This window comes from Asparagus officinalis, unplaced genomic scaffold (genome assembly GCF_001876935.1).
Source record: "Asparagus officinalis unplaced genomic scaffold, Aspof.V1 AsparagusV1_Un406, whole genome shotgun sequence".
Classification (NCBI taxonomy): Eukaryota; Viridiplantae; Streptophyta; class Magnoliopsida; order Asparagales; family Asparagaceae; genus Asparagus; species Asparagus officinalis.
The window spans coordinates 126,162-153,252 of NW_017972671.1; the positions used below are offsets into that span (position 1 = coordinate 126,162).

A 27,091-nucleotide genomic window follows, 5' to 3' on the forward strand; every position below is an offset into this window, starting at 1 on the left:
AAGCTATAAATAAGCAAAGATACACGTATCCAAAATAGATGAAATGAGAAGAAAAAAGATTGAAAAATATATATGTAATAAGACAAAATAAATAAATAATAAACTTACCAATTTTCTTAAACGAATGCCTATTGATATATTTGACATTTCTTACGAACAAAATCTAAGATCGATCATCAAAATTGCTCAAATTCATTAATGTGGAACGACGAAATAATTTAAAATCTGTGATGGATAATATATCTGGATGGATAAATTTTCAAAATAGACCCATTTCAATATTTATTCATTATAATCGACTATTTTTAAATTTATCTAGAAAAAAAATCAATCCAGATTTAGATATCTCGACACCCTTGACTAAAAACTGAGTCGATTTAAAAAAAAACAATGTTCCCCAATTAGCAAGGGTTGCTAACCCCTGCCTAATTATTGAAGATAATTTAGTTCATAATGGTACGGTGTTAGCTAGCAACCACGACTATTATTGAATTAAGATCTAAATAGCCGCGGTTGCCAACCAGGGCTATTTTGAACTATGATTTATTAATTAGAGGGTATTGACAATCCCATCTAATTAGTAAACTGTGTGCTTTAAGATGGATCCAATTTCTACCAATGATACTCATATGACTGTATACGGATCAATTCTTATAAATAAAATCGAAGTCTAAATATTTAAATGGGTCTTTTACAAAAATTTGTCCTATCTGAATACAGACCCGTTTAGAATTTTATTATAATTTCGCATCTGCATTTTTTAGGGGGAGAACGTATCTGCTTCCTTATGCTATAGTTACCGTGTTCATATATCTTCTCTAGCGAATGCGGATACAGGTATATCAGCGGATATCCGTGACCCGGTTTGCAAACCTACGAACAAGCGCAGGTGCAAGTCACGTGCTACGATCTTGTGCTAAAACCCAAGGCGGCGTGTTGCGAGGAGCAGCAGGCCACGAGTCCGAGCATCAGCGATCGCCTTCGGTTATTAATTTAATCATGAAATTAGTGGGAGAATCACTGTGATTTTGTTATCGGAGGAGGAAGGGAAAGATGGGGCAACGCAGCTGCGGGTCGAGAGTCACGGTCCTCGGGCCGACCGGCCGCCGGCCGGAGATCCGTTAGCGAGCGTGGAGCGCCGGCCGGCCGGTGGTCCCCAATAGGCTGGAACCCACCGGCGGAGGACGGCCAGGACCACGTGGGCATTTCTGATCCCGGTGAGCGACCTTCCATTTTCTTGATTTTTTAAAAACCTGATTTCAGTATTAAGTGAAGAAAAGCTCAGTTCTTTTTTTTTTTGGGTAGTTGATGTCAGCTAACTGAGAAAAATTAAGCACTTTTATAAAACATGATATTAATGAGCTGTGGGTCTTGAAATAGCAAGCTCAATTGATTTTCTTAGTAACATATTTCAATGATCTGTTACATTCAAAATAAAGATAGCGATGAACCTAATTGAATACATATTTTAGATCCCCATGTAAACGAAATTGACGAATAGATTAAGATATATCTTGAATTAGAGCTCACTTTAGTGAGGTTGGGAGGTGTTATGGTATTCTTGTGGCCCTGTGACTTGAGGATTCAATTTATCCAAATATGAAAGAAAAGAATGCAGAAATATAGTGGTAATTGGTAAACTGAATGGATGATAAGATTGCGTGAATACGATGAGAACAAACCCATAAGAAAAGATTTAAAGTTGTATAACTGTAGGATAAGGTGGTCATTTGTGAACCATTGTTCTAAAAAGTGATTTGGGCTTCCTCATAGGCCTAAACGATACCTTGGCTGCCCACTTAATTCTTGAAACACCTAGACACAACATGAGTCGATTACCGGGACTCACCACATTGGATCGGCCCGATCAAAGTTTATCATTTAGATAAGATGGTGAGTATAGGATTTTGAATTTTTGAGAAAAAAATTCTTCCTCTCTTTCTGCTAACAATATGCGCCACTTAGGCACTATGTCCGACATCCAGAAGAGCTTAGTGTTTCTAAACCATTATTATGGAACCATTGTTATGGATGAGAAAGGGATCTGTAGATCCCAGTAACTGGAGGTGCTTGAATGTAATCACTGCCAACCTGAAGGAAGAGTGGAGGTCCTTGCATAGCATGAAGCATTTTTGTAGGACATGATGCATTTTTACGGACACGATACATGACACTACAGGTAGAGGCAAGTGGATTTGATTCATAAAATGTGCCATGGATATGAAAGCACTAAAACATATATGATCTGAGACTCTGAGTTGATGTGTTTTCATCTATAACAAAGATTCAGAAAGGCCGTAACAGTTGAAAACTTGAAATAATACAATATATTGGGCAATGTAAAATTTTCCAACTTATATGATTGATAGTTACCAGAATATTCATGGTTTTTGTTAAGAATGTGAACAATTTTCATATAAATATTTCTACAAGTCAAATTGAATTGTGAAAAATTCTCTCACGCGACTCATTTTCTTAAATGAGCTAGCAGAGGTAAAAGGTGGTAAGACCCTTCTATTTGATGTGAAAAGTAGGCCTCACCACATGTTTATCTTTAGGTAGCTTATTAAGTAAAATGAGCTGCCACCTCATACTCATTGTTTCCTACATTATACACATGCATATCCACATGTACACACATATACATACACATTTTTATACACACACATGCACACTAGTTTGTTACCTATGTAATGCAGGAGAAGTATAAAGAGAGTTGGTTGTGAATTTAGGAAAAAGAGAAGGGGGGAGAGGGTGAAATGGCATGTCAATGGGACAATTGTCGAATTTTGATAGGATTGATATAGAGAGGATGATGCATGATATAAAAAAGCTGAAAAAACGGTTAACAGTAGGTAAGATGGATATTGTTTTCAAAAAAATTGTTTAATTTTGATAGGATTGATATAGAGATGATGATGCATGATATAAAAAAGCTGAAATGACGGGCTTAACAGTAGGTAAGGTGGATATTGTTTTCAAAAGAAGAATAATAATTATGACTAAAACAATTGCCACTTGTCATTCTTACACGTATTCAAATTCTTCATGAATAGGTAGAAGGCATTCGAATTTGATTCGGTTAGTTAAATAGATATTCGGTAAATGTTCGCGAATATTTGCTAGTATATGTAGCTGAGACACGTGACTCTTTAACCTAAGGTCATGAGTTTGAAAGTCTTACTTCCAGGAATTGTCTGTTATGAAAATATGTAGTTATAATAATTTGCTTAATGAGTTCTTGAAGCATGTCCAACGTGCTGCACGACGCTTGTATTGCTCTCCCACAACCCTGTTTTCACGGTTTAAGCTGCTTTTTCACGGTTTAAGCTGCTCCCATTTCGCTCGCTGCTATTGCGAGAATCACTCTTATTGGAAATTTTTCTTGTTTTATTTTCTTTTTACATATTGCTTAACTACTTAATGGTTATTATGGCATTTCTCTACTAAAATTATTAAATTAATATATTTATAAATTATTAATTTATATATTTGTTAATAGTAATATTTATAATACTATATAACATAAAAAGTTAGTATAATGTAGTAATGTAGAAGTAGGAAAATATCGCATTATAGATTTCACAAATACATGAATTACTTTTCTAGCAAACTTGTTTTAGCCTCTTAATAATTAAGAATATAATCTTAGTTAAGAATATAATCTTAGTTAAAATTAGAATAATAATTTATTTCTAATAGATATTTGTTATGATATATGTCAGCATGATAAATATCTCATGTTCAACTTTAAAGGATAAATAGTTTATAATAAATTAAATTTAGAGGAATAAAATGTAAACATAAACGAATGTTTACTGATCAATTGAATCGAATATGCCTCTAGTTAAATTCTATTCATTTAGAGCCGAATACTAAAAAATATTCATTTTTTATTATTAAAATAAATTACCGAATTGAATATGACTGAATATCTAGACGAATAATAATTGAACAATTTATTAATTTTTTGGTTCATTTCCACCTCTAGTTCTAGTGTGTATAAACATGTAAGCTATGTAGCCAACCTAACATAAACTTAAATAATCAAGTTAAAGTTCTCTGGAACAAGAAAAAGTTGACTGTACGTGCAAAGAACCTAGCAAATTATGGTTTTGTTGACTTGCTGGCAACTTCCACTTCTTTAGGTTTCCTTCTCCCACCTTCCCCCTTCTTTCTTCTCCCTCTATTTTTGAGTTTATTGACAGTGTCAGTAGGCTTTGTTCGAAGCTTTCCAAAATTAATCAAAATTAACCCAACATTTTGGGAAGCTGCCTGAAGCTTAGTAGCTTACTGGAAGTGTCAATAACATAGTAAAACTGAAAGTGCATGCTCAGTTTCCGACTAATTCTCACAGAAACCAAAACCAAATGGCTAAAACTGGAGTGAACATGGCTAAGAAACGTCGTTACTTGATTATCTTTCTTGGATACCCCGTGTAGCTTTTGATGAGGAACTCTGGCCAAAAAGTATTCATACATATAGACATATTTTCGTACATTGAGAAAAAAATTCATCAATATGGTTCTAGTTTTTCACTCAAGTACCCTTTGAATACTTAAACTTTTCTTCTATATATGCTAATGTAGACACACGATGCAACCACATTGATACTTCTTACTTGCAGAGTGTACTGCTAGTGGATATGTATGCGTATATCATAATGGGTTAGGGTGTTCTTTACCTGTAGACATATTTTTGTATTCAGAGAGAAAATTTTGTCAATATGGTTCAGGTTTTTTTCCTCAAGTACTTGGTTACTTATAGTATTCTTCTATAGTAGGTAATATAGGCAATTGCTGTGTTGCGATTACACTAATGCATCTAACTTGTAGAAGCTTAACTAATGAATAATATATGTATATAATAAAGTGCTAGGATGTTTTACATGAGCCATAGTCTCTATCCATGATTACCACAAATCTAAGGATACAGGACACCAGAATTTTTTTAAATAAAATAAAGGGAAAATTGCTTCCAGCCCCCAAAACAACACAGAACGTGCTCTGCCCCCCCAAGACCTTTTCAACGTGCCTTTTACCCCCAAAACCGCCCCCGATTTTCTTCCAGCCCCCAAAACGAATCCCCAGGCCACCTTCCGTTTAAACACCGCTCGAAATGCCCAAAATACCCTTCGCAGCATGTGTTCGTCGCCCTCTCACGACGGAAACCCATCGTTTCGACTGTAGGCATTAAATGGTGATATGAATGACTTTTTTGGGGGGGAAAATTCCCATTTCCCTCCAAAATTATCATCAGATATTATCACCAGCTATATCCCCCTTCAAGCTAAGTTGTTCCTTCCACTTAATTATCCTCAATAAAAGCCTCTTCGATTCTTCAACCACTCCCTGTAATAAAATGGCGGATGGATCTCTTCTATGCGTAGTAACGAAGGCAAAAAGCAACAAAGGTGGTGACGGTGTATTCGTCGTTATCAAAGAGAATACAGAAATAATCAGCTTGAAATATCGAGTGGCGGAAAGGCTTAAAATACCAATGCAATCTCTTTCACTGAAGTTCATATGCGAAAGGGAAAAGAAATTCAGCATTTCAATTGACAATGACGACGACTTAAATTTGATGTTCGAGTATTGTCGGCGTAATGGATTTACAGACGCGAATTTGTATGCCACCTCCGCTGCGGAATCCTCAACTTCGCAGAACACGCAGACTACGCCGGAAACTGCGTAGGAATTACACTCCAGATTTCCTTTTGAGTTCACTGATAGGTTTTGCCATTAGTTGTTAACCTCATGCATTGGTTGCTTTGGTAATGTGTTGGCTGTCAAGGTTATGTTAAGCACTGGTTGTTAAAGTTATTTGTTGGCTGTTACGTATACTAGTTGGTTGCTAAGTTATGGTGTTTGATGTTAAGTATATGCGTTTGTTGTTAAGGTCACGAGTCTGCCCTTAAGTATAAGGGTTAGTTGTTAAGGATATGTGTAGGTTGTTACGTTTATGAGTTCGTTGTTAAGGTTATCAGTTCGTTGCTAAGGCTATGTATTTTGATTTATACTTCAGGACAATACCGACAGAAAATTCGCGGTGCGCAGATACCCCGTTCACCCAAACCTGTAATGATGAGCGTATTCCTAATGACAACCCCACCGGCGACTCGATCATGCTGCTGGAAGACATGCTTAATCACCAAACAAAGATCCCAACTGAGTGGCACACCTCCATACGTGAAGTTGGTCAGAAATTTGATAGTGCTGCTGAAGTTAGATTAGCACTTCAATACTATTCAATTGCTAAACGGTTCGAGTATGATTTTTACCACAATGAACAAAGACGCATAAGAGTCTATTGCCGATTCAAACACACACATGGTTGCCCTTGGATGTTGTTTGCTTCCCCGCTCAGAAATTCGTCTATCATGTCCATAAAGAATTTCGAGTCTACCCACACCTGCGGTCAACATGGAGCAAATGCTGGCAACTCAAGGGCATCAAGGAAGTTCATTGCTAGCCAAATACAAGCTGTTTTGAAGGTTAGGCCAGATCTTCGTGCGGTCGATATCAAGAACGACATGCTCTCTAATTTTGGCATCAAGATTAACTACAGTAAAGCGTGGTGGAGCAAGGAGACAGCTCAACAGGACCTGTTCGGTGACGATGATGAGGCTTACGATTCACTGAGATGGTCCTTATCTTTTTTATTCTTCTGAAATCACTCTTACCTTTTGGTTGCTAACTATACGTAGTAGTTGTTAAAGTTGGCGGTTCGACGTTAAGTGTACGTGTTGGTTGCTAACTATACGTATTAGTTGTTAAAGTTATTGGTTCGTCGTTAAGTATACGTGTTGGTCGTGAAGTTTGAAGATCATTTGTTATGGTTATGAATCCTTCGCTAAATGTACTGCTTTGTTGTTATATTCATGCAGGTATGAATCCATGGTGCATGCAACTAATCCAGGGAGTCGTGTTGTTATTGATGCTGATGACGGGAGGTTCAGGCGACTGTTCATTAGTTATAATGCCTGTATTGAAGGGTTCATTGCTGGGTGTAGGCCTCTATTGTTTTTGGATGGAACATTTATTAAAGATCGTTACAGAGGCATACTACTTAGCGCTACTGGGTATGACGGCAACCAGGGAATATTTCCCCTAGCTTATTGCGTATGCGACCAAGAGAATGAGGTTAACTGGAAATGGTTCTTACAAGGATTATGGACGTTACTGTATGATAGGGAAAATCCTTACCAACCTCCACATCGACTGGTAATGATTTCAGACGCCGACAAGGGTATCAGGGCAGCAGTCGAGGAATTCTTTCCAGATGCATTCCATTCAAGGTGTGTTCTGCATCTAGTCGAGAATTTCAAAAAAAAGATGAAGGATTTTGGGCACAAGGCAAATATCGCGACTACGTTGGGCGAGCTGTTACAATCTGCGGCTTATAAGTTCACAATATCTGAATGGGATAATGACATGAAAGAATTGGCAGCGATCGATCACAGGGCTTATGTCACTGTAATGGAATACTCCCCGGAGAGATGGGCAAACGCGCATTTTCCTGGTATAAGGTAAGATAGCTTGGTCCCGACGTTATTTTGTTACAGCACTGTTATAGTTGTTAAGGTTAGAGTTATCCTACAGTTTTCTGTTAAGGTTAGATTTTTATTGTTATGGTTAGAGTTATTCTGCTAGGGTTTTGCTGTTAAGTTTAGGATATTTGTTGTTAAGGTTAGGCCTTTAATGTTTAGTTTAAGGAATTATTGTTATTGTTAGTGCTTTGTTGTTAAGGTATGGCCATGTTACTTCAAACGTTGCTGAGTCCTTCAACAGCTGGATAAGAAAGGCACGATTGTTGCGAATCTTACCTTTGGTTGAGACCATACGGAAGCAAATAATGGAGCGCATGCATGAAAGGAGGCTATTGGGTCAGAAATGGTCTGGATACCTATGCCCGGAAGCGGAGTTGGTGCTGAGTGATAACATTCAGCATGGTAGCTGCTTGGCGATTAAACATTCGACGGAAGATATTGTGGAGGTCGAGTCCAATAAAACTTGCCGCGTAGATTTGAAGAATCGGACTTGTTCTTGCAGGTCCTGGGACATCACCCGCATTCCCTGCAAACATGCGTGCGCTGCAATTACATGGATGGGACGAGAAATTTATCAATATTGCGATTGGTACATGACTGTTGTTGCGTTCAGAGCAAGCTATGCACCGATCATCTATCCCATCCCAGATTACGAGAAGCGCTTTGTACCGCCAGAAGAGCGAGTGTTGAAGCCTCCTCTCACCAAAAAAAGACGTGGCAGACCATGCACTAGACGAATAAACAACAGGTCGCTGAACACCCGACCGGTTAAGTGCTCTCGATGCAACATGGAGGGTCACAATCGTGCAAGCTGTAACGAGCCTATATAGTTTAGCGTTTTATTGTCATGTATATGGATTTGTTGTCCTGTATATCACTACAAGTGAGAAGGTCATAGCTTGGTTGTTAAGGTGATAAACTTGGTTGTCAAGTTTATCACTTTAATGTTGACGTTTTGACTTGGTAGTTAAGGTTATTACTTGGTTGTCAAGTTTATCACTTTAATGTTGAAGTTTTGATTTGGTTGTTAAGGTTATTTTTTTGGTTGTCAAATTTATCACTTTAATGTTCAAGTTTTTGATTAATTGTTATGTTTTTTTGGTTGTTAAGTTTTTGATTAATTGTTATGTTTATTGATTAATTGTTAGCGCCCTCTTGTGGAGAGGTCCCTTGCTGTTATTCAGCAGCGTTTGGTTGTCACGGTCACCGGCGTATATTCTCTGCTACTGCATTCAATGTTCCTCCTAGTTCCCAAGGAGGTGAGTTAATATAACCTGAACACCTACCTATCCCCACATTCCACGCGGCAACACCACCATCCCTTCGCCTGTCAGCTACAGGATAGCTAACCTTAACAACCAATACAACAGATAGCTAACCTTAACAACAGGGAGCTAACGTTAGCAACCATTCCATAGTTTTGACAACAGATAGCTAACATTAACAACCAATTCATAAGCTTGACAATTAACAGCTTACCTTAACAACAGATAGCTAACCCTATTGTTAAGGAATCCATAAGCTTGACAACCAATCCACGATCTAAACAACAAAACCATAAGCTTATCAATTCACCCCCTGATCTTCTCAACCAATAAGCTATACAGTAGAGCTAAACGTTACAACAAGGAGCTACAGATAGCTACGATTCCACAAGTTCAACAACAGATAGCTAACCTTAGTAACCAATACATAAAAATTGACAACAGAGCGCTAACTTTAACAATAAATCAACAAGCCTGACAACAAAGAGTCAACCTTAGCAACCAATCCATAAACACGTAAACTTAACAACCAGTCAATAACCTTAACAGTGAGTCCATAATATTTCTTGATAAATCGTTAAACTTAACAAAACAACATGTATCCAAAAATAATTTCTTTTACAATGAACTTGCTACAACCTTATAACAAACAAATAAGCCTATCAACAACCCCGTAAACTCAACAAATAAGCTTGAATACACGATGACTACAGCATGTATTACCATTGTCTCTACTATATGTCCCATAACCGTGGGTGAATATAACTGGCTCCCTTCAATGAGCTTGTACAATAAAAAGATAGTTAAGATTCATAGGTGCGTGGAATATGATCAATTCAGATGGATCAATGTGTGATGCACCTAGGAAGGCATGCGATGCTGTTGTAGATAGTCCTCTGGCTTACGTTTACACTGTATAGCTATACAGTGTTAACGTGACTACGAGCGGGTAAGAACAGTAGTGGCCGACAAACACCCTTTTAAAGGCGTCGAGAACTACTTCGCGGATTCTCTGCTGTACCAGGACCCCGACCAGCCACCAGCAGAAGAACTGGAGAGTGACACTGAGGCGGACAGCGAGCCTGAATACGGTGACAGCTTAATTCTGAATGACTTTGAGTCAATTGTAATTGGGTTGAATCGCCGGCCATTTTGATCCCTTTGCTTTGATTCGGTTTGAGTTGGGGTCGGTTGATTTAGGGCTAGGGTTTTGAATTGGGTTTCTGGAGTCGGTTTGCTTGCAGAAGAGAGAGATGACAGGGTACGGACGAGGAGGTAACTCATAACGGGGAATTTTAAACGTAAGGGTATTTTGGGCATTTCGAGCGGGGTTTAAACGGCGTTACGCCTGGGGATTGGTTTTGGGGGCTGGAAGAAAATCGGGGGCGGTTTTGGGGGTAAAAGGAACGTTGAAAAGGTCTTGGGGGGGCAGAGCATGTTTTGGGTTGTTTTGGGGGCTGGAAACAATTTTCCCTAAAATAAATTTGTTTATTTGCAGTTGAAAGTTACTTATGCTTATAACTCCTCATGAAAGCAGTTAACTCAACTGTAGTCGATCTATCTCATGAAAGCTTTTGACCTAACCTAATTGTCAGTAATCTCTTCTATAGTAGGCAATATAGGCAATTGCTGTGTCACGACTACGCTAAATCATCTAACTTGTAGAAGCTTAACTAATGAATAATATCTGTATATTATAAAGGGCTAGGATGTTTGACATGGGCCATAGTCTCTATCCTTGATTACCGCAAATCTAAGGATACAGGACAGCAGAAGTTTTTTTAATAAAATAAATTTGTGTATTTGAAGTTGAAAGTTACTTATGCTTATAGCAAACAGAGGGATGTAGATCAATCTACCTCATGAAAGGTGTTAACTCAACCGTAGTCAATCTATCTCATGAAAGCTTTTGACCTAACCTAATTATCAGTAATCTCAGTTATATTGAGGTGATAGCTTCTTTGAAAAGATGGACTGTTATAACTGGAGTTCTTCAAACTTACAAATATCTTACTGACCTACTGACATATGACCAATTAAGTAGGATTAGCTATCTGTCTATCTTCAACTCGGTTATTTTTATCGACTCTCAAGTGGTTTCTGTGGCATGTTTTTCTGTCTAGAAAATTTGGTGCAAGCATGACACATTTTGTTTATCTGAAACATCTGCACGCCAGATTTCTTAAATGTCTTGATTTATTGATATTATACTTTTCTCCAATATCCTCACCTGAGGGCATAACTTTATTCATGGTCAATTTTTGGGTCATATTTCTGGCAATCTTCCATGAATGAGAGTGATGAGTGTTTAAAAGATCGTGTATTAATGTAATATATCTCATTTAATTCTGCAACATCTTAAAACTTGAAGACACATTTTTAAGCGAAGATAAACATACTTTTTCCTCTTCCAAATTTTTTATGGTTTCTTAGGTTAAAGGACCTATGTGCTACTTTAATTGATTATTTAACATTTCTTTTCCCATCGACGTCTATTTTGTCCTAAAAGCTACTTTAGATTTAGTCTATCATAAACTTTTTTAACAATAAGCTTCGAATCTCGTATTGCTAGTGGTGTTAATCATTATTGACGGTGCCTACATTTTATACTTGTCCAGAGAGCATACGGATAACGAAAAAAGAGAATGTCCTCGATGAACGTGATCCGAGATATGATGCCATGCTTAGCAAGATGGTGGGTAAAATTACGACAAAACCAGGGGGGAAACTGGAAATGGGCGAGGTAAGGATATAAATAAAATTATAGCTTGTGCTTATTTAGAGTTGTAGATGTCGCTATGTCTTGATGTTATAGTATAGTCATTACCGCAAGTTAGTCCCTCAAGATCATTGAAATTGCTATTAGCTCTCCGAATTCTTATAAGTTATTTTAAGCTAATTCCTCCAATCAAGAGTAGCACTGGCAAGATATAAGAATGGGGGAACTAATCACTCTCAATGTTTTCGAGGGACTAATTTAAGACAGAATAATTCTTTAAGGGACTAATACTGAAACAACCCTGTGATGGGTTAATTAGATTAATCCATATTGTTTCTTTGGTTTTATTGCAGGCTTATGTTGTTGAAAAGTATAATAGACCCCTGCCAAAGCTTCGCAGTTCAAAAGCTGAAATCAGCGGCGATGACCAAAAATCAGGCCCTCCAGGAACCCTAACTGCCGTACAACTGCAGCAGATCATCCTTCTGCATCAGGGCAAATCTGAGCAGCATCAAGGTCCGATGACGATTCCTGATATTGCTAAAGAATTTAGAATTGATGCTGCTCATGTGGAGAGCATTGTTCGATTCGTTTCCATGCCTCCGGAAAACAATACTAAGAACAACAAATAATGATTCATCTTGTATCCTCTGATGTAGCAGCGGTTCTTGTATGTGAAATATCACAGGAGTTTTTCGAGCCTGAGGAGCTTCGGGTTAGTTTAGGAACCGTACGCCTGCGGTTCCTGCTAGAACTTCATGTACCAGCTTAATTTCAATGTGGAGAAAGATAAATAACGAATGAGATGTCATCGTTTTGATTAGCTTTTTACATCGTGGAATTCTTGCTGTTAAAGTTTGATTTTACTTTCATAGAATCCATTAGCGGATCATGTGGATGTCAGTCATGCAGCTAGTGAAGCTTTGATTGTGTGCGGAGGCCGCAGTAAGCTCTAAATTTGGGCATTTTGCATCTATATCCTCCTATCCTAATCGTATTCGCAAAGCTTGCCTTCTGATTTAGATACTTGCTAATCCTTCCACCGAATCGCCCGTCTGCTTTTCCTTCAAAGTCATCAACACGTCTTTGATTCAGTTACCATCAATCGACGGACGAGGGGGGAGAGAGCGGTAAAGAGGAGATACTTGTTAATTTACTCTCCCTCGTCCCTCTCCTCCATGTATTCGTAAATTAACTTCGTTAGGCTAATGTGCAAATATATAAAACCTTAAAGCGGTGTATGAAAATTGGGGGACCCGATAGCAATTAAAATAACTTGAGGGACTAGTACGATAATATTGAAGGTATATCCCATCCATGCCGAACCGTCAGATTGCGTCGCTTCTCTCTCCACGTCTCCGTCCCGTATCCGCCGCAATCTTTGCTAAGGCTAGGGTTCGTTCCTTATCCCCCGCCAACCCATTATAAACCCCCCCACCCCCTTCCCACTCGACTGCGGCGGCGGCGGCGGCGAGATGGCATCCGAAAGCAGCATCGTCAGCGGTCTACGGCCACAACGACCTCTCGCGATCCCAAGAAATCCTCGACCTTCTCCGTCAAGGTCGGCCTCGCCCAGATGCTCCGCGCCGGCGTCATCATGGACGTCGTCACCCCCGAGGCAGCCCGCCTGCCGAGGAGGCCGGCGCGGTCGCGGTCATGGCCCTCGGGCGCGTCCCCGCCGACATCCGCGCCCAGGGCGGCGTCGCCCGCATGAGCGACCCGGCCTCATCAAGGAGATCAAGCGGGCCGTCACCATTCCCGTCATGGCCAAGGCCCGCATCGGCCACTTCGTCGAGGCCCAGATCCTCGAAGCCATCGGCGTCGATTACGTCGACGAGAGCGAGGTCCTCACCCCCGCCGACGACGACCATCACATAAACAAACATAATCTTCCGCGTCCCCTTTTGTCTGCGGCTGCCGCAACCTCGGTGAGGCCTCCCGTAGGTATGAATGAATGACGTAGGGATTTGTTTTTGGTTGAATTCTATTCGTTTGCCGGCCGAAACTGCCTGTTCAAATGTATGTTGGTTGTTGATTGTTTAGGATTCGAGAAGGGGCCGCCATGATCAGGACGAAAGGGGAGGCGGGGACCGGGAATGTGGTCGAGGCGGTCCGCGCATGTCAGGTCGGTGATGGGTGACATCCGGCGCGCTTCGGAACATGGACGACGACGAGGTCTTTTCCTTCGCCAAGCGCATTGCTGGCGCCTTACGATTTGGTTATGCAGACGAAGCATGCTCGGGAGGTTGCCCGTCGTGCACTTTGCTGCGGGGGAATTGCTACGCCGGCTGATGCCGCGCTCATGATGCAGCTCGGGTGTGACGGGGTTTTCGTGGGGTCGGGGATTTTTAAGAGCGGGGATCCGGCGAGGAGAGCTAGGGCGATTGTGCAGGCGGTGACGAATTATAGTGATCCTGACGTTCTTGCGGGGGTGAGCTGTGGACTTGGGGAGGCTATGGTTGGGATCAATCTCAATGATGCGAACGTCGAGAGGTTCGCTAGTCGATCTGAATGAACTGAGCTGAAGAAATAAAATCCGATTGAGGTGAAACATTTTAATAGTTTTAAGTCTTAAAAAATGCTTGTATGGTTTAAAAGAAAAGGTTTTAAAAATGCTTGCTCCTAGCAGCATAAACATTTATTTATAATTTGGATACTTGATCCTTTAAGTATGTCATATCTTTTTGCTTTTTTGTTGGCACTATATCATGCTTCTTCTTTGTTCTTTCCGTTTCAAATGGCATAATGGCTTGTTCATCTTGTGGTATAATAAAATCTTCTTCATTGTTGCAGCATGATTATAACTTACTAGTTTCTCTTAATATTTGAGTTGTCCCCTGATTCAGATAGACCTTGAACTTGATTATATGTTTACAAATAGTGTAGAAGCTTAATATTTGATTGCCCTCTTGCTGAGAAAATGTTTTTAATAAACTATTGTGTGTATGGTACTATTTATTTTCTTATTATTTTTAACTGATTGTGCACTGATTTAGCATGTCTTATATTTGATTGAAAGAGAATCAGTTGATGGTCGTTGGGTGTGTCAATCATGTTTACACTTTTAGACTACTAAAAAATGAATTCAATAAGTTAGACCGGTGAGACATGCCATCTTAGGTCAATAATTTTGTCTTCGTGATATTAAACTGTTTAAAAGTCCCTTCCTTTCAAGGCGAGTATAATATAAATGGTGTGATTAGTCCAGATAGAGATACGATTAGGGAGTTTAGGATAACGTGAGTGTTTATTATCAGATAAAGTAGAAGGTAATTTGTCAATGAGATAATATAGCGCAGCAATCGTAAATCTTATGTTTGGTATGGACACTTTGTTAGTAACTAGCTATTGTGTTTTTGTAGCCATAATGTGAAAGTAGCATCTTTTATGCTTCTTATTTATTCAAGAGCTTGAGATTGACTAGAGGATGGGAAAATCCAAACTCTAGCATTTTGAAGTCTCATGATTTGAGAGAATTGCTAGCTCTCATATTTCTTTTTTGTAATATGGTGATCACTTGATGCTATTAAGTGGCTCAGCAGTTTTGTTAGGTGGTAACACTTCAAAACATGATAATTTATTGTTCGACGAACCCTAACACAACGTAGTTTTGAAGTGTGGTTGTAGTACTGCACCTTTAGTTAGTCCTGCACCTTGTTAAGCTTTTATGAAGGCATCATATTCTGGGGAAGTATATGATGTTAGTTAGGTTTGTCTTTTACTGGAGTGTACTGTTTGGACTCTGAAACTATGGGAAAAGCGGAATGCATCTTGGTGCTGTGTATTAATGGTACATAGTTCATCTTCTCGGACAAAGGCTATGCAGGTTTTAGTAGGTAAAGCCCTTTTAGTGTCATGACGCTGTTGGTTCCAGCGAAAATTATGTAGAAATCAGAAAAGATCCGAACATTATAGTGGCTTTTTTTTTCCTTTTCCGGTTGATATGGGTTTGAGAAGTGAGGTAAAATTTGACCAACATATAGTGAGAATAGCATCACATTAGTGATATTTGGTTTGTAGCAGCTGAAAATTCAATTCATCATTTTGGGTCTTTTCTTTGATGTTTGTGGTAGGTAATAACCTTGTGTGTATTCTGTGGATCATGTTATTTGTTTGTCATTTGTCTGCATAACCATTTGTCTCTTAGTTTGTTTTGGCATAGTCCTAATATCGCATCCTTTCAAGCCATTTGAACATATTGAAATGATGTATTGCACTTATATTGATGTTAGTAGAGGATGGCGGTAACAACATTTTTTTTTACCTTCGATTATGGACTTGGGTCGGTTATTATACTGGAAATTCTTATATGTGATTATATTGTCATAATGTGCTCTATCATACTGCAATGCTTGTTCACTGCCCAAGCGGCAAAATTCTACATACTGGAAGTCTTTAGTTTCTGTTTCTGGTTTTAAACTCCAGCGTCGACGCTTGTGCACTGGTTAACATTACTTACACGCTTCTGATAACCTCTTGCTCCGATTTCTCACTCTTTTGTTCTGTTATGCGTTTGTTTTTGTTGGTTTGGCATATAACCTTCTCTTCTTCATGAAATTTGTTGATGCTTGAGATGTATGTATATATCCGCACCGTCTTTCTTGAAGGATTATATCAGTATGAAGGTTTTTGCGGATTGACAGCAAAATTACAGGACTGGGAGGTTTCGATTATAGCGGTGCATACGCAGGGACAACTTTGAGCGAGGAAAACAACCAGCTTTTGACTGGGGATGAGTTTGTACTTAACCTGCTGCTAGCAATATGGATATCTTCTGGAAAACTACTGGATGAGCTATGCCTTTAATATTTCCGGAGATCTACCTGATAAATGCTTTAAGCAGCTCAATTTACATCATCTACCTGCAGCGCTAGTTTAACTAGCTATAACTGCAGGCGCAACCGCTTCTAGTTGTAAAATTTGAAAATTTAATTAAATAGTTGCATTGTTTCAGTTGCATGCGAGATTGATATTTTGAGAAGGAAGTTGCAATAACCATCTCTTGCTCGTAAATTGTGGATGATAAGTATTGATAACGGTTAAGTACGAAAGAGGTTATCTGTGACTTACATTTATTTGGGTCAACTAAACTTTCAAGAATTACCTATAAATATAGGGTTATTTACGCTTAAATACCACAAAGTTTACCTCTTGTTTAACTTTAGATAACCAATATTTATTTATTTATTTATTTGCCCAAAAGATACCCCAAACCTTACCTCTTAATTTTGAGTATCAAATTGTTGAACTCTAGGTTATTTTTTGGGTAGAAACAAACTTTGACTTTACCAAAGTCATTTTTTTTTAAAAACGTTGTGTTTTTAGGGCAAAAAGATAATCTTTGGGGTATCAAATTTACGTAGAATAAAAAAAAAGGTAAACTTCGGGGCATCTTAAGCGCAAATAAACCTAAACTAAATCCAAACCTGTCTAAATAAAATATCTCTCACGTGAAACCCGGCCCATTTAAAGGCCCGTACAAATAAAAATAAAATAGAGCGAGAGAAAGATTAGAACAGAGGGGTAAAAAAAAAAAAAAAAAAAAAAAAAAAGAGGCAGGAGATGAAACTGCGGCCGATAGAGTGGTTGATTCCAAAGACCCACAACCTACAACTACAAAGCGAAGCCCTCGATAAGGTCTCCGATCGCGTCACTGCCAGCTCGATTCTCGAGTCCAAGAGGTTTTCCTCCAATTTCCCTTTTCCTTTCCCAAATTTGTCGTAATTCATTAAATTTGATGGTTATAGTAAAAACCCATCTGAGATTCTGCTATATATTTGTAAAATTCTGTAAAATATAAAGGGGATAGTTGTACTGATGCGTAGTGATTATTTAAAAGGTTAGAAATACTTCAAAACTTAATATAAAATTGGCTTTTTTCCCATTTGTTCTAAAATAATAGGAAAAAGTTGACTAAAAATTACCGGTTCTTTTTATTTTCTTTTCTTAAAAATAAATTGTTAGAATATCAGTTGATATAGTACGTCAAATTGTATATGATACAACATGAGATAGAACGTTTAGCAATAGTTGTTGGGGGAGAAATCGGGCCTAATCTAGAGTCGATGGGCCTTAAACAGAAGTTCAGAATTAATTTCAACCCAAAAGCTATAGCTATCTAATATTGACCCAAACTCCTATTTAAACTCGTCACTCTTTCTTATCTTATCCGATGCGGGACTATACTCACATATTAATCACCTCAACAACTCTCTCTTAATTTGTGAGTATATTTCAATTTCACTATGATTCAATCTTCCACGGAATTCACTAAGTTTTTACATCACTTCACTCGTGGGCTAACCAATTCACAAACTTTTACACTACTCCACTTGTGGGCTAACCAAACAATGTATTCAGCACATATCTATCAAACATCCATAGGAACTTCCACCACTTCACTCATGGTGGCTAACTAGACTATATCACTCATACGGGCATCCGTGGATTCTCCCGACACATTCGGTCTTCACATCGAAGATCATCTGTTTTTTTAATTACTTGGATCATGACCTTAGCTCTGATACCACTGTTGGGTGGGGAATCGGGCCCAATCTAGAGTCGATAGGCCTTAAACAGAAGTTAGGAATCAATTTTAACCCAAAAGCTATAGCTATTAGGTATTGACCCAAACTCTTATTTAAACTCATCACTCTTTCTTATCTTATCCGATATGAGACTATACTCACATATTAATCACCTTAACAATAGTTACCAAATAATATCTCAGAATATATTAATAGTAGTATGTAAATTGAACAAAGTCAGAACTTTAATAGATAATTTATCTATGTGAATTCAATTTATTCTTTTTATATTTTTAGCTTTTTTTACCAGTATTGGTTCAAATTACACGTAAGGTTGAGGTGCGTTTATTGTTTAATGCTGAATAATGTATGACATAAAAGCTTTAGTCATAACTTACTGCAAAGTGAAAACCTCATTAATTGTGAACATTTATTCATATCTATGCTATGTAGGTATTTCTATCATGAAGACGCACCTATTCCCAACACGTATTGTAACCGTATCGGACACTGTCACTCCTTCATGCATCTATTCATACATGTACTCAATTATATAATGTGTGTTTTAAATTAAAACACTTCTTATACACTTCATGGACATCTATCCCACACGTCCACTTCCTAAAACTCGTTGGACATAAGTCGGTTTGGTTTTAGTCCATGCCCAGTTCAGAACTATGATTTTAAGGTTGAGTATCATGTTAAAAACAAGTGGTTTTCCTAGTTAAAAGCTTCAACGCTGACATGTTCAATATGAAGCCAAAATAGCACTTCTAGAAAATGACTGATATAATTCTGTGGTCTTATTTAGCTTCTCTCATCACCATAATGTGCATTGGGATAAGAAGTATTAGATTTACCTGGAACTCTTAAAACTAACAGTATGGACTTGACTGAGAAGAATGGTGTATGATATATATTAAGGATTCATATTATCACTGCTTACACTTGGTTGATTATTATGTTGAGCTTACTTCCACGAATGCAGTTCATTAGCTCATCAATTGACCTCTGTTCTTGAACTGTACTATTATTTTAGCATTATTTTTTGGAATATAATCAACATCCATCCATACTGAGTTCTACTTAACATTACTTATTTGGAAAAGTGTCAAGAAATGTACTCCTATTTTGTAAGAAGATTTATGTCACCGTTCATCGCAAATGGAAATCCATATTTATACTTTATTCAATCTAACATCACACAACATTTATGCATTGATGCAGAGAGTGCAAATTTAGTGGTGACTGCTGGACACAAAGGTCTAAAATTTTAGGACATATGGTATGTTTTCACATCTAGTTTCTTCATTGTGGATCTAGGAAAGGCCCTTTGATTGGGATATGAAGACTCGAGCCATTATATTTTATGGAATTGTTTCTTATCGATGCAGAGTTTGACCTAATGCTAGCAGTATTTGGTCATGCATGCATAGTTACCCTCAATGTGTAAATTAAACAAGTATGTAAAAGTTACAATTATATTAAAAATCCATGAAAAAGATTGTAACTTCTAATCATGATAAATTAGCAAATTAACTGCAGTGGACAGCTGACATGATCATGACAAAAATATGAGTTTTGCATGCAATATATAAGATTATACTGTCTAATTTATTTAGCATATTATCAATTGGTACTATTGAGATATAAGATCTAAGATATCCAACTGGTACTACTGTTCAAGCAGAAAATTTTTCATTCATCATAAACTACAACCTTCTAAAACATCTAAAAAATACAATATCATATCTTTTGAGACCTTGTGCATGGATCATGACATTTCTAATTGTATTGTTGAAAGAATATTAAATTTCCGAGCGCTTTATGAATGTGGGATAGGTCAATAAAACACGTGGTAGTTTATTTATGGAACCACGGAGCATGTTGATCAACAGAAACAAAGTAAGTCGTCCGATTTTTCTGTGTACTAAGCATTTTGATCAGAAGGTATGACTAAACCAGTATGCGGGCATAGCCATCTTTTAGAACATCCATTCACAAGTTATAATACTAGGAAAATATTCATTATTTCTCTTTAAGGGTAAATCATAGATGTTGGGAATGTATGTGGGACATTATAGCGAACTGACCTGGGTTCAATCGTCCCCGAATGTAGTGCACTAGTGAATTGGTTCGCATACCCGGAGACCCAATTTAGAATTCAAATTAGTTAATATTTTGAACAACAAACAACCAATTTCTGCAAAATAAACATAATTTTTTTTACCTTAATCATAACTTGGAAATTCTTTTATGATTACTGATTACCGAATTTTACTCTTGTAGAAAATTTTAAATTAAGGCACTTGGATTCCTATATTTGAAAACCGAAACTAAAGTGTACCCTATTCACTTCCATACCATATAAACCTACCCCCTCGTACCTGATTCCAAAATAGTGGCGAACCATGCTTCCATTCCCTTTCCAGAACCACAATGAACCGGATTCTATGCAACTATGGGGTAAATGCAATCGGGCATTTTGAGCAATGATGATTGCATGGAGTGGAGGTTATATGATTAGATTTCTTAAAATTTGAGTAGGGCCTCTTTTTGAGTAACATATACTTTCTTGTATCATAAAATCAAATTTAAAATATATGACTGAATAAGCCAATGAAGCATTGTTACTGTCAGTGGGATGTCTAATTTACCATGCAAAATATCGAAGACATGTTAGACCCGTCACGTTACTGCTTATTGTTCTCTTTCTGATTTTCTGCCTCTATGCAAACTCCTTGAGATGCATCTTTTTGTATTTCTCAGGGATCCATATCGATCTTTGTGGGAGTTTTACCCTGTGCAAAGATTTATACTCACTCTGGCGTGGTTAAACGATCCCAGGTAACATCTCTCTCATGTGGAAGGTGTGAAATGCATTTCTCTGTGCTTTCATTTTCAATTGTTGCTTCATCAGTCCACGTGTGCAATTTTACATGGATCCTTTGGGAAAGAATAGTGGGAGCTATGATTTATGTTAAATTCTGAAAAGCAACTTTTAGTCGTATATCCTTACATCCAAGCACCGTAATGTAGTCAATTTAGACATATAAGCTATGAGTTATGTTAACTTCTGAAAGGCAACTTTTAGTTATATATCCTTATATCATCCAAGCACCGTAATGTAGTCAATTTTGACGTATACAGTTAGCAGATGCTCTGACCTTGTATTTTGCAGTAAATTGGAGGAATGTCAGAGTATAGACACTCATCAAATAAATGGCAGGCATTTCTTAAAACGTGCCCTATATCTCTTTGCATGAATTATAATGAACTCACTAGGCTTATTCAGATGAAACCCTATGGCGCATGTTGTTTGGTGATGATATATTTTAGTTAATGGGAGTAGCGGAGAGAACGCTCAGACATCGTAAGCATTGTTATCCTAACTATCTCACTGCACTCAAACCTAAGAAAAGTATAAGGATACTGAGACTGTTCTGATTGATCAAGTTCATGTCCCTTACGCTGCAGGTTTCTTAGTGGTTATGCCTGGTGATGATCTTTCTTCCAAGCCTGACTATGAAATAGAGACCTATTTCAATGAAGATTACTCTATTATCATAGATTCCTTTGAAGAGAGAAGTCAACTAGATAGATGGAGAGAAGTTTCGGATTCTAAGGGTGTGTATGGCAACAAGTTAAAATTGGGCCAGGACTGGACCTGGCCCAATTTTAACTTGTTTCTTGTTTGTCAAATTTTGAGGTTAGAGCTGACCCAATTGTTTTAGCCTAAATGGTGTCACTAAACTAGTTTTCTTTTGGACCATGGGGTTGGTCCAAAAGAAAACTGCTTTAGTACAAAGTTGGTCCTGGCCCAGTTTTGTTCACTTTGCCAAACACACCCTAAAGAATTTAGAATAATAGAACAAAAATGGAATAAGAAACCTCACTTAAGTAAACTTGTGAGTAGGAATTAATATATAATATAGACTGACTGTTAAGTAACTTGAAGTGACTCCTCCATCAGTTGAGTTGAAGAGGAAGCATTTTACGTACTAAGCCAAAGTAAGTCCAAGTAGGATAGTTATGAAGTGCTTCTAAATATCTGTGTGATTGTAGACTGTTCATTGTGTAAGGAAAAATTACATAGAATTACTAGAAGACTATCAATGCTTCAAAGGCCAAAATGTTAATTAAAATACATACCCTAAACGGACAAACAGATGAATAAGAAAGATCTGCACTTGACATGTAATACTAATCTAATAAGTATTGTATTTTGTTGATTGATCTTGGATATAAAGTACCATTTCGGGTTTTATCTTACATGTGATTTTGGCTACTTCCATAGATTCCTCGTCATGTCACTTGATGACGGAACTTTGAAGATGCTTAGCTTGTGGAAAGTGATAAACGATGTCCTAACTACTCCATGCATATATTTTAAACTATAAAAGACATATTTGATTTGTACATTATTAATAAATTATATTAATCTACAGACCGTTAGTAGGATAACCAGATAAGATGATCATGAGATGATTAAACTGGTCTTAGATACATACAACATTTGATTATTACCATACTCAGTCTTGAAATGGATCAGTCATGATAAAGATTAATTCTATCACTTATTTTATCCTATATATATATATATATATATATATATATATAGGATAAAATAAGTGATAGAATTAATCTTTATCATGACTGATCCATTTCAAGACTGAGTATGGTAATAATCAAATGTTGTATGTATCTAAGACCAGTTTAATCATCTCATGATCATCTTATCTGGTTATCCTACTAACGGTCTGTAGATTAATATAATTTATTAATAATGTACAAATCAAATATGTCTTTTATAGTTTAAAATATATGCATGGAGTAGTTAGCAACTTAGCATAGCTTCATCTATGGCTTGGAATGGCCTCACTCTTCCACAACATAAATTCTGGATGAAGGAAGTGGGTTATATTAGGATACTTAGATAAGCGCAGGCCTAGCATGGTCATATTTTCCAAATAGTTAGCTAGAAAATTATTCTGTTTGTTAGAGAAGAATATTTGTAGTTAGATATTCTTGTTATATTTTTGTTCCACTTCGTTTATTTTTCCTTGCTTTTATCACTGTCTTCTTTGTAGTAATTAATTGAGAAGAATATGCGAAATGCAATTTTGTGTTCAGGTCTTTGCTGTATTCTTTAAAGAGAAACATATTTGATGTATTCTTCCGATTTATGTTCAGGTCCTTGCTGCTTATTATACTGCAGATGGCGCTGCCCGATTCTTCAAGGTATCAACTACCAAGATACCCGGAAATATCTTATTAGGATACTAATTGTCGTGATGGTGTCGTGATGGTGTCTCTACTTCACTATCTTGAACTATGTACTAATTATGATACTTAACTGTTTAGCTAACTGCCAATGCTGTTGAAAAAAACTCGAGTCGATACCGTCGGCCCCATTTCCTTCGTGGTTCAGGGTCTCTTTGTTTGCACGAAAGTAGCAAAGAAGTAACCGAAGTAGATGAAGTTTCTCCTACTTTAAGCAAAAAATTATGTTTGTTTCTCCGAAAAGACTATTTCAGCTACTTACATAAATACAGATGTGACGTCTAGGTGACACTCCTACTTTCTAGATTTTTTTTCCGCCCTTGAAAGCTCAGAAGTAGAGGGGAAGTGGAAAAAAAGTGGGGTCCACTTAAATTAGAGATTTACTAAGAGCAGATGATTTTAAATAATATATCCAATTTCTATTCAAACAAACAAATAAATAAAAGAAGATGATGAAGTACTATTTCCGCTACTTCTAAAAATATATGAAACAAACAAAATAAGTACTATTTCCGCTACTTTCTACTTCATAATTGAGGAAGTTACATTTTTGATCCACTTCTTACTTCTAATAGTTACGTCCATCCAAACGGCCCTCAGTCACCAGTGATGATAGGATTTTGCAGATCAGAACTCAGCAGTCTAAAGATCCCATGCCAAACGTGCCATTGAAGAAAGCCCCAACTGCTATGGGGAGATGCTGCTCTTTAAGTTTTCTTTCTGATCCGAATCAAGCAAAGAGGAGGTACTTGAGAAGTTCATTTTCTCTTGTCAAATATCATTGGGTTATTTGCACCTAAATTACCAAAAGTTTTACTCCATTTTACCCCATTTAACTTTTGACACTCCAAAGTTTTTTCCCCCTCCCAAAAAAAATTTACCCCATTTTTAACTTTCATAACACCAAGTTTTGTTTTGCTAGAAAAATACCCCATAATTTGACAAAATTTAACTTTAATACCCCAAACATTAACAGAAAATTTACTTCAATACCGCAAACAAACAGAAAGTTAACAAAACCTTTTAGTTTGGGTCATAAAGTTAATTATTGTTGAACTTTGGTGTATTATCTGGGCAAAAGAAAACTACGGATGTTGAAGTTAAATTTTGTTGAACTTGGTCTATTTCGGACAAAAAGAAAGTTTAAGGTATAAAAGTTAAATTGAGGTGAACTTTGGGGTTATTTAAGTGCAAATAACCCAACATCATTCATGGTGGAATTTCTTTCTTATTTTTATCTGCACAGTTTGTAGGACAATGAAGAAGGATAAGCACAAAAGATCGAAGGACCACCCAAAGATGTGGCGATGAACAAAGTAAGGTGGAACATTAGTTAGGCAGTGAGAGATGGCTGTGTTATGGTGGAGCTGCTGGAATAATTAGATTCCAGAAAATCCTGTTGGATATACTGTAATAAAGACTTGAAGTAATATAATTCAGCTAATTTTGCTTGGTTCAACCGTGGAGGCTACTGACAAGAATGGGAGAGCTGACATTTTTTTGTTTGGGAGAGGTTTGGAAGAGGAACTTGAAGCGGGTTGGTAAACAAAGTATTTATATGTGCCGGGAAGTTGAAAGTTTGTTGAGATGCTCAGAAAGAAACGACATATTTCGATGAACAAGAGATCCTATTTAAAAGGAAATTAAGTTTTAATTAATTTAACAGCGTTCAATCGGGATGAACATTATGTAGTGCTTTTGTATGGTTCTAAATGAAGTCTTATCTTTACTAGTAATTATTGTAACATTGTCATGTTTGTTTAAGTCGGCTTTTAATAAATGGCCACTGATGTTGCATGTATACGACCTTGACATAGGTGTGTTTATATATTTGGCATGATAAATGTATAAAAATGGCTGATGGTTTATGAATGCAGGGATTTATACTTTCTTCTTCCGTATCAAGGATTTCCTACTCAGCATCCTACTTCTTGATTTTCATAGGGCAACTTTTACTTGCATGCGCCGCAAGAGAGCCAAACAAAAGTTCCATGAGCTATGAAGGCAGGATCGTGTTATAGAGTTGTCGATTGCACATAGACCTCCGGTAATATTGTTGTTTTGAACTTACTATCCATGTGTTTTCATTACGGCAGATAGACTCTGTGGAATGTGAACTCCGTTCTAACTTTATCGCGTTGCAGGTTCCTTGATCTGTTAAAGCGTTAATCGCGCAACATGTTCTTTCCTTCTACCAGGTAACCTATAACTTGCTTGGTCGCTCGCGAAATCTCATGTTACATGTGCATCAAATTCTCCCTCACTGCATTATTTGCCGGTTTTCGGATTTCACATTTACCTTGGATGTGTTCTGTTTATTGACAAGGGTATGCCGACTATAACTAGGAAGAAACTGTTAAAGAGTATAAAATTATAGCCCTCACAACCTTCTCCTCAGCATTGAAGTTTCTGTGCATTATTCAATTAGCAGCCAATAAACATGATCTGAAGTCCATTTATAGGTAGGAAGTTGGATAGACCAACTGTGACCAAATAAACAGAAATACAAGTTGTACGGCGTCCAAAAAAAATCTCAAGTCAATTCCTGAAACCGACCCGTAGGAATTCTCTACCCCACAGTTACACAGATATTTATCAAGAGTTAATCAGTATTGTGCATTGGAACCTATTACCTTTGTGGCTTGATTTTGGTATATAAATCACCTGAATGATTTTTTTTATGATACTCTTTAACCCTCAGGTAGACATACTAATTTCGCCCAAATAAAATATCTGTCAAAGCTTCACCCAGGGGCTTTAGCTGTCAATATCAAACCATACGGATGGTTTCAAAGTTCGATACTTCAGAGGGTCCCTGTGCTTTGAGACTCTGGAAAAAAAAAATGCTTTTTTTTGGGTTGAGGGTGAAATCAGTGAGCCCATTGAGGGTATAACAGTAAAAAAAAAAAAGCAAAGGTAGTGATCACGAGTGAAACTCTGAAAAAAAGAAAGATTAATTATAATATCGTACTCTAACGCGTGATATAATTACACAGGTGATCCTAGAGATCTACATAGCTGCTTTGAAATTACTAATTGTAACTACGAGGGTGACCCTAGAGCCCAAACTACAAACAACTCCTCGAATTATCGGTGCAACTGCAACGAGTAACTTCATGGTTACCCACATAGATATGCAAACTACACGGTCATCCTTGTATATACTCCATACCTTAGGGTACCAGATTGTAATTTATCCACCCCCCCAAAAAAAAGAAGAATCTTTTTTCTTTTCTGTGGACAGCATGAAAGGATTCAATCTCTCTCCGCAGGCCATAACGAGTTCTGGCCAGAAAATTATATGTAAAATACAAGGATGGATGGAGATAGAGATAAGGCTGTGATGAGGATAAGGCAAATGCCAACGTGTGTCAACAATCTCAATGCCATTGGTTCGAAATCATAAGGAGATATTCAGACCCCACATTGCTCAAACCTAAGCCAATATTAATCCCACACACAGCCTTTTGAGTCCCTATTGCAGCACAATCACATTAACCTTAGCTATATCAATCTCTGCTGAGATTATTATAGATGGCAACCGCAGCAGCAACGACCTGTGGTTTTCTGGGCACCAGGCTCAACGGCGCCGTCACGTCAAACAGCAGTTCCAGCAACAGCAGCGTCGCCGGCAAAATCCAGGCACGGTTCGGGTTCGGCCGCAAGAAAGCCGCGCCGAAGAAGGCTGCATCAAGAGGCTCAGCCTCTTCAGACCGACCGCTGTGGTTCCCGGGCGCCAAGGCCCCCG

General features: G+C 37.7%; 5 protein-coding genes across 8 annotated transcripts in view; all 5 read left to right on the forward strand.

Annotated features, from left to right (window-relative positions):
• The first annotated feature begins 1,108 nt into the window (after positions 1-1,108).
• Positions 1,109-12,412, forward strand: LOC109827742. Its single transcript, XM_020394759.1, has 3 exons — positions 1,109-1,217; positions 11,433-11,557; positions 11,887-12,412. Exons 2-3 carry the CDS (start codon positions 11,495-11,497, stop codon positions 12,163-12,165), a joined length of 342 nt encoding a protein of 113 aa, XP_020250348.1. The 5' UTR covers positions 1,109-1,217; positions 11,433-11,494; the 3' UTR covers positions 12,166-12,412.
• LOC109827747 lies at positions 5,362-10,345 on the forward strand. Its single transcript, XM_020394766.1, has 6 exons — positions 5,362-5,627; positions 6,025-6,645; positions 6,887-7,528; positions 7,749-8,214; positions 8,698-8,808; positions 10,313-10,345. The coding sequence occupies exons 1-6, from the start codon at positions 5,362-5,364 to the stop codon at positions 10,343-10,345; spliced, it is 2,139 nt and encodes a 712-aa protein (XP_020250355.1).
• Positions 12,165-14,328, forward strand: LOC109827748 (probable pyridoxal 5'-phosphate synthase subunit PDX1). Its single transcript, XM_020394767.1, is given in 10 exon segments — positions 12,165-12,248; positions 12,409-12,478; positions 12,838-13,158; positions 13,161-13,247; positions 13,250-13,425; positions 13,428-13,477; positions 13,577-13,649; positions 13,651-13,680; positions 13,682-13,735; positions 13,737-14,328. Coding segments are annotated over 10 exon segments (1,257 nt in total). The 3' UTR covers positions 14,049-14,328.
• Positions 14,329-17,071: 2,743 nt separating this feature from the next.
• Positions 17,072-25,215, forward strand: LOC109827741. Of its 4 annotated transcripts, none has more exons than XM_020394756.1 (6): positions 17,072-17,214; positions 19,288-19,345; positions 20,830-20,907; positions 23,254-23,301; positions 23,919-24,088; positions 24,590-25,215. In XM_020394756.1, the coding sequence occupies exons 1-6, from the start codon at positions 17,096-17,098 to the stop codon at positions 24,594-24,596; spliced, it is 480 nt and encodes a 159-aa protein (XP_020250345.1). In that variant the 5' UTR covers positions 17,072-17,095; the 3' UTR covers positions 24,597-25,215. The 4 variants fall into 4 exon arrangements, with proteins under 4 accessions (XP_020250345.1, XP_020250346.1, XP_020250347.1 ...); XM_020394757.1 differs by having other exon boundaries at positions 23,970-24,088; XM_020394758.1 differs by lacking the exon at positions 23,919-24,088 and having other exon boundaries at positions 24,597-25,215.
• A 1,507-nt stretch (positions 25,216-26,722) lies between these two features.
• The window catches only part of LOC109827738 (chlorophyll a-b binding protein CP29.1, chloroplastic-like), a 1,565-nt gene continuing 1,196 nt past the window's right edge, over positions 26,723-27,091 (forward strand). The window contains 2 exon segments of the mRNA XM_020394752.1: positions 26,723-27,089; position 27,091. The exon segment at position 27,091 is cut by the window's right edge and continues 306 nt beyond it. Of these exon segments, the coding sequence (XP_020250341.1) occupies positions 26,878-27,089; position 27,091 (213 nt within the window). The 5' untranslated portion in view covers positions 26,723-26,877.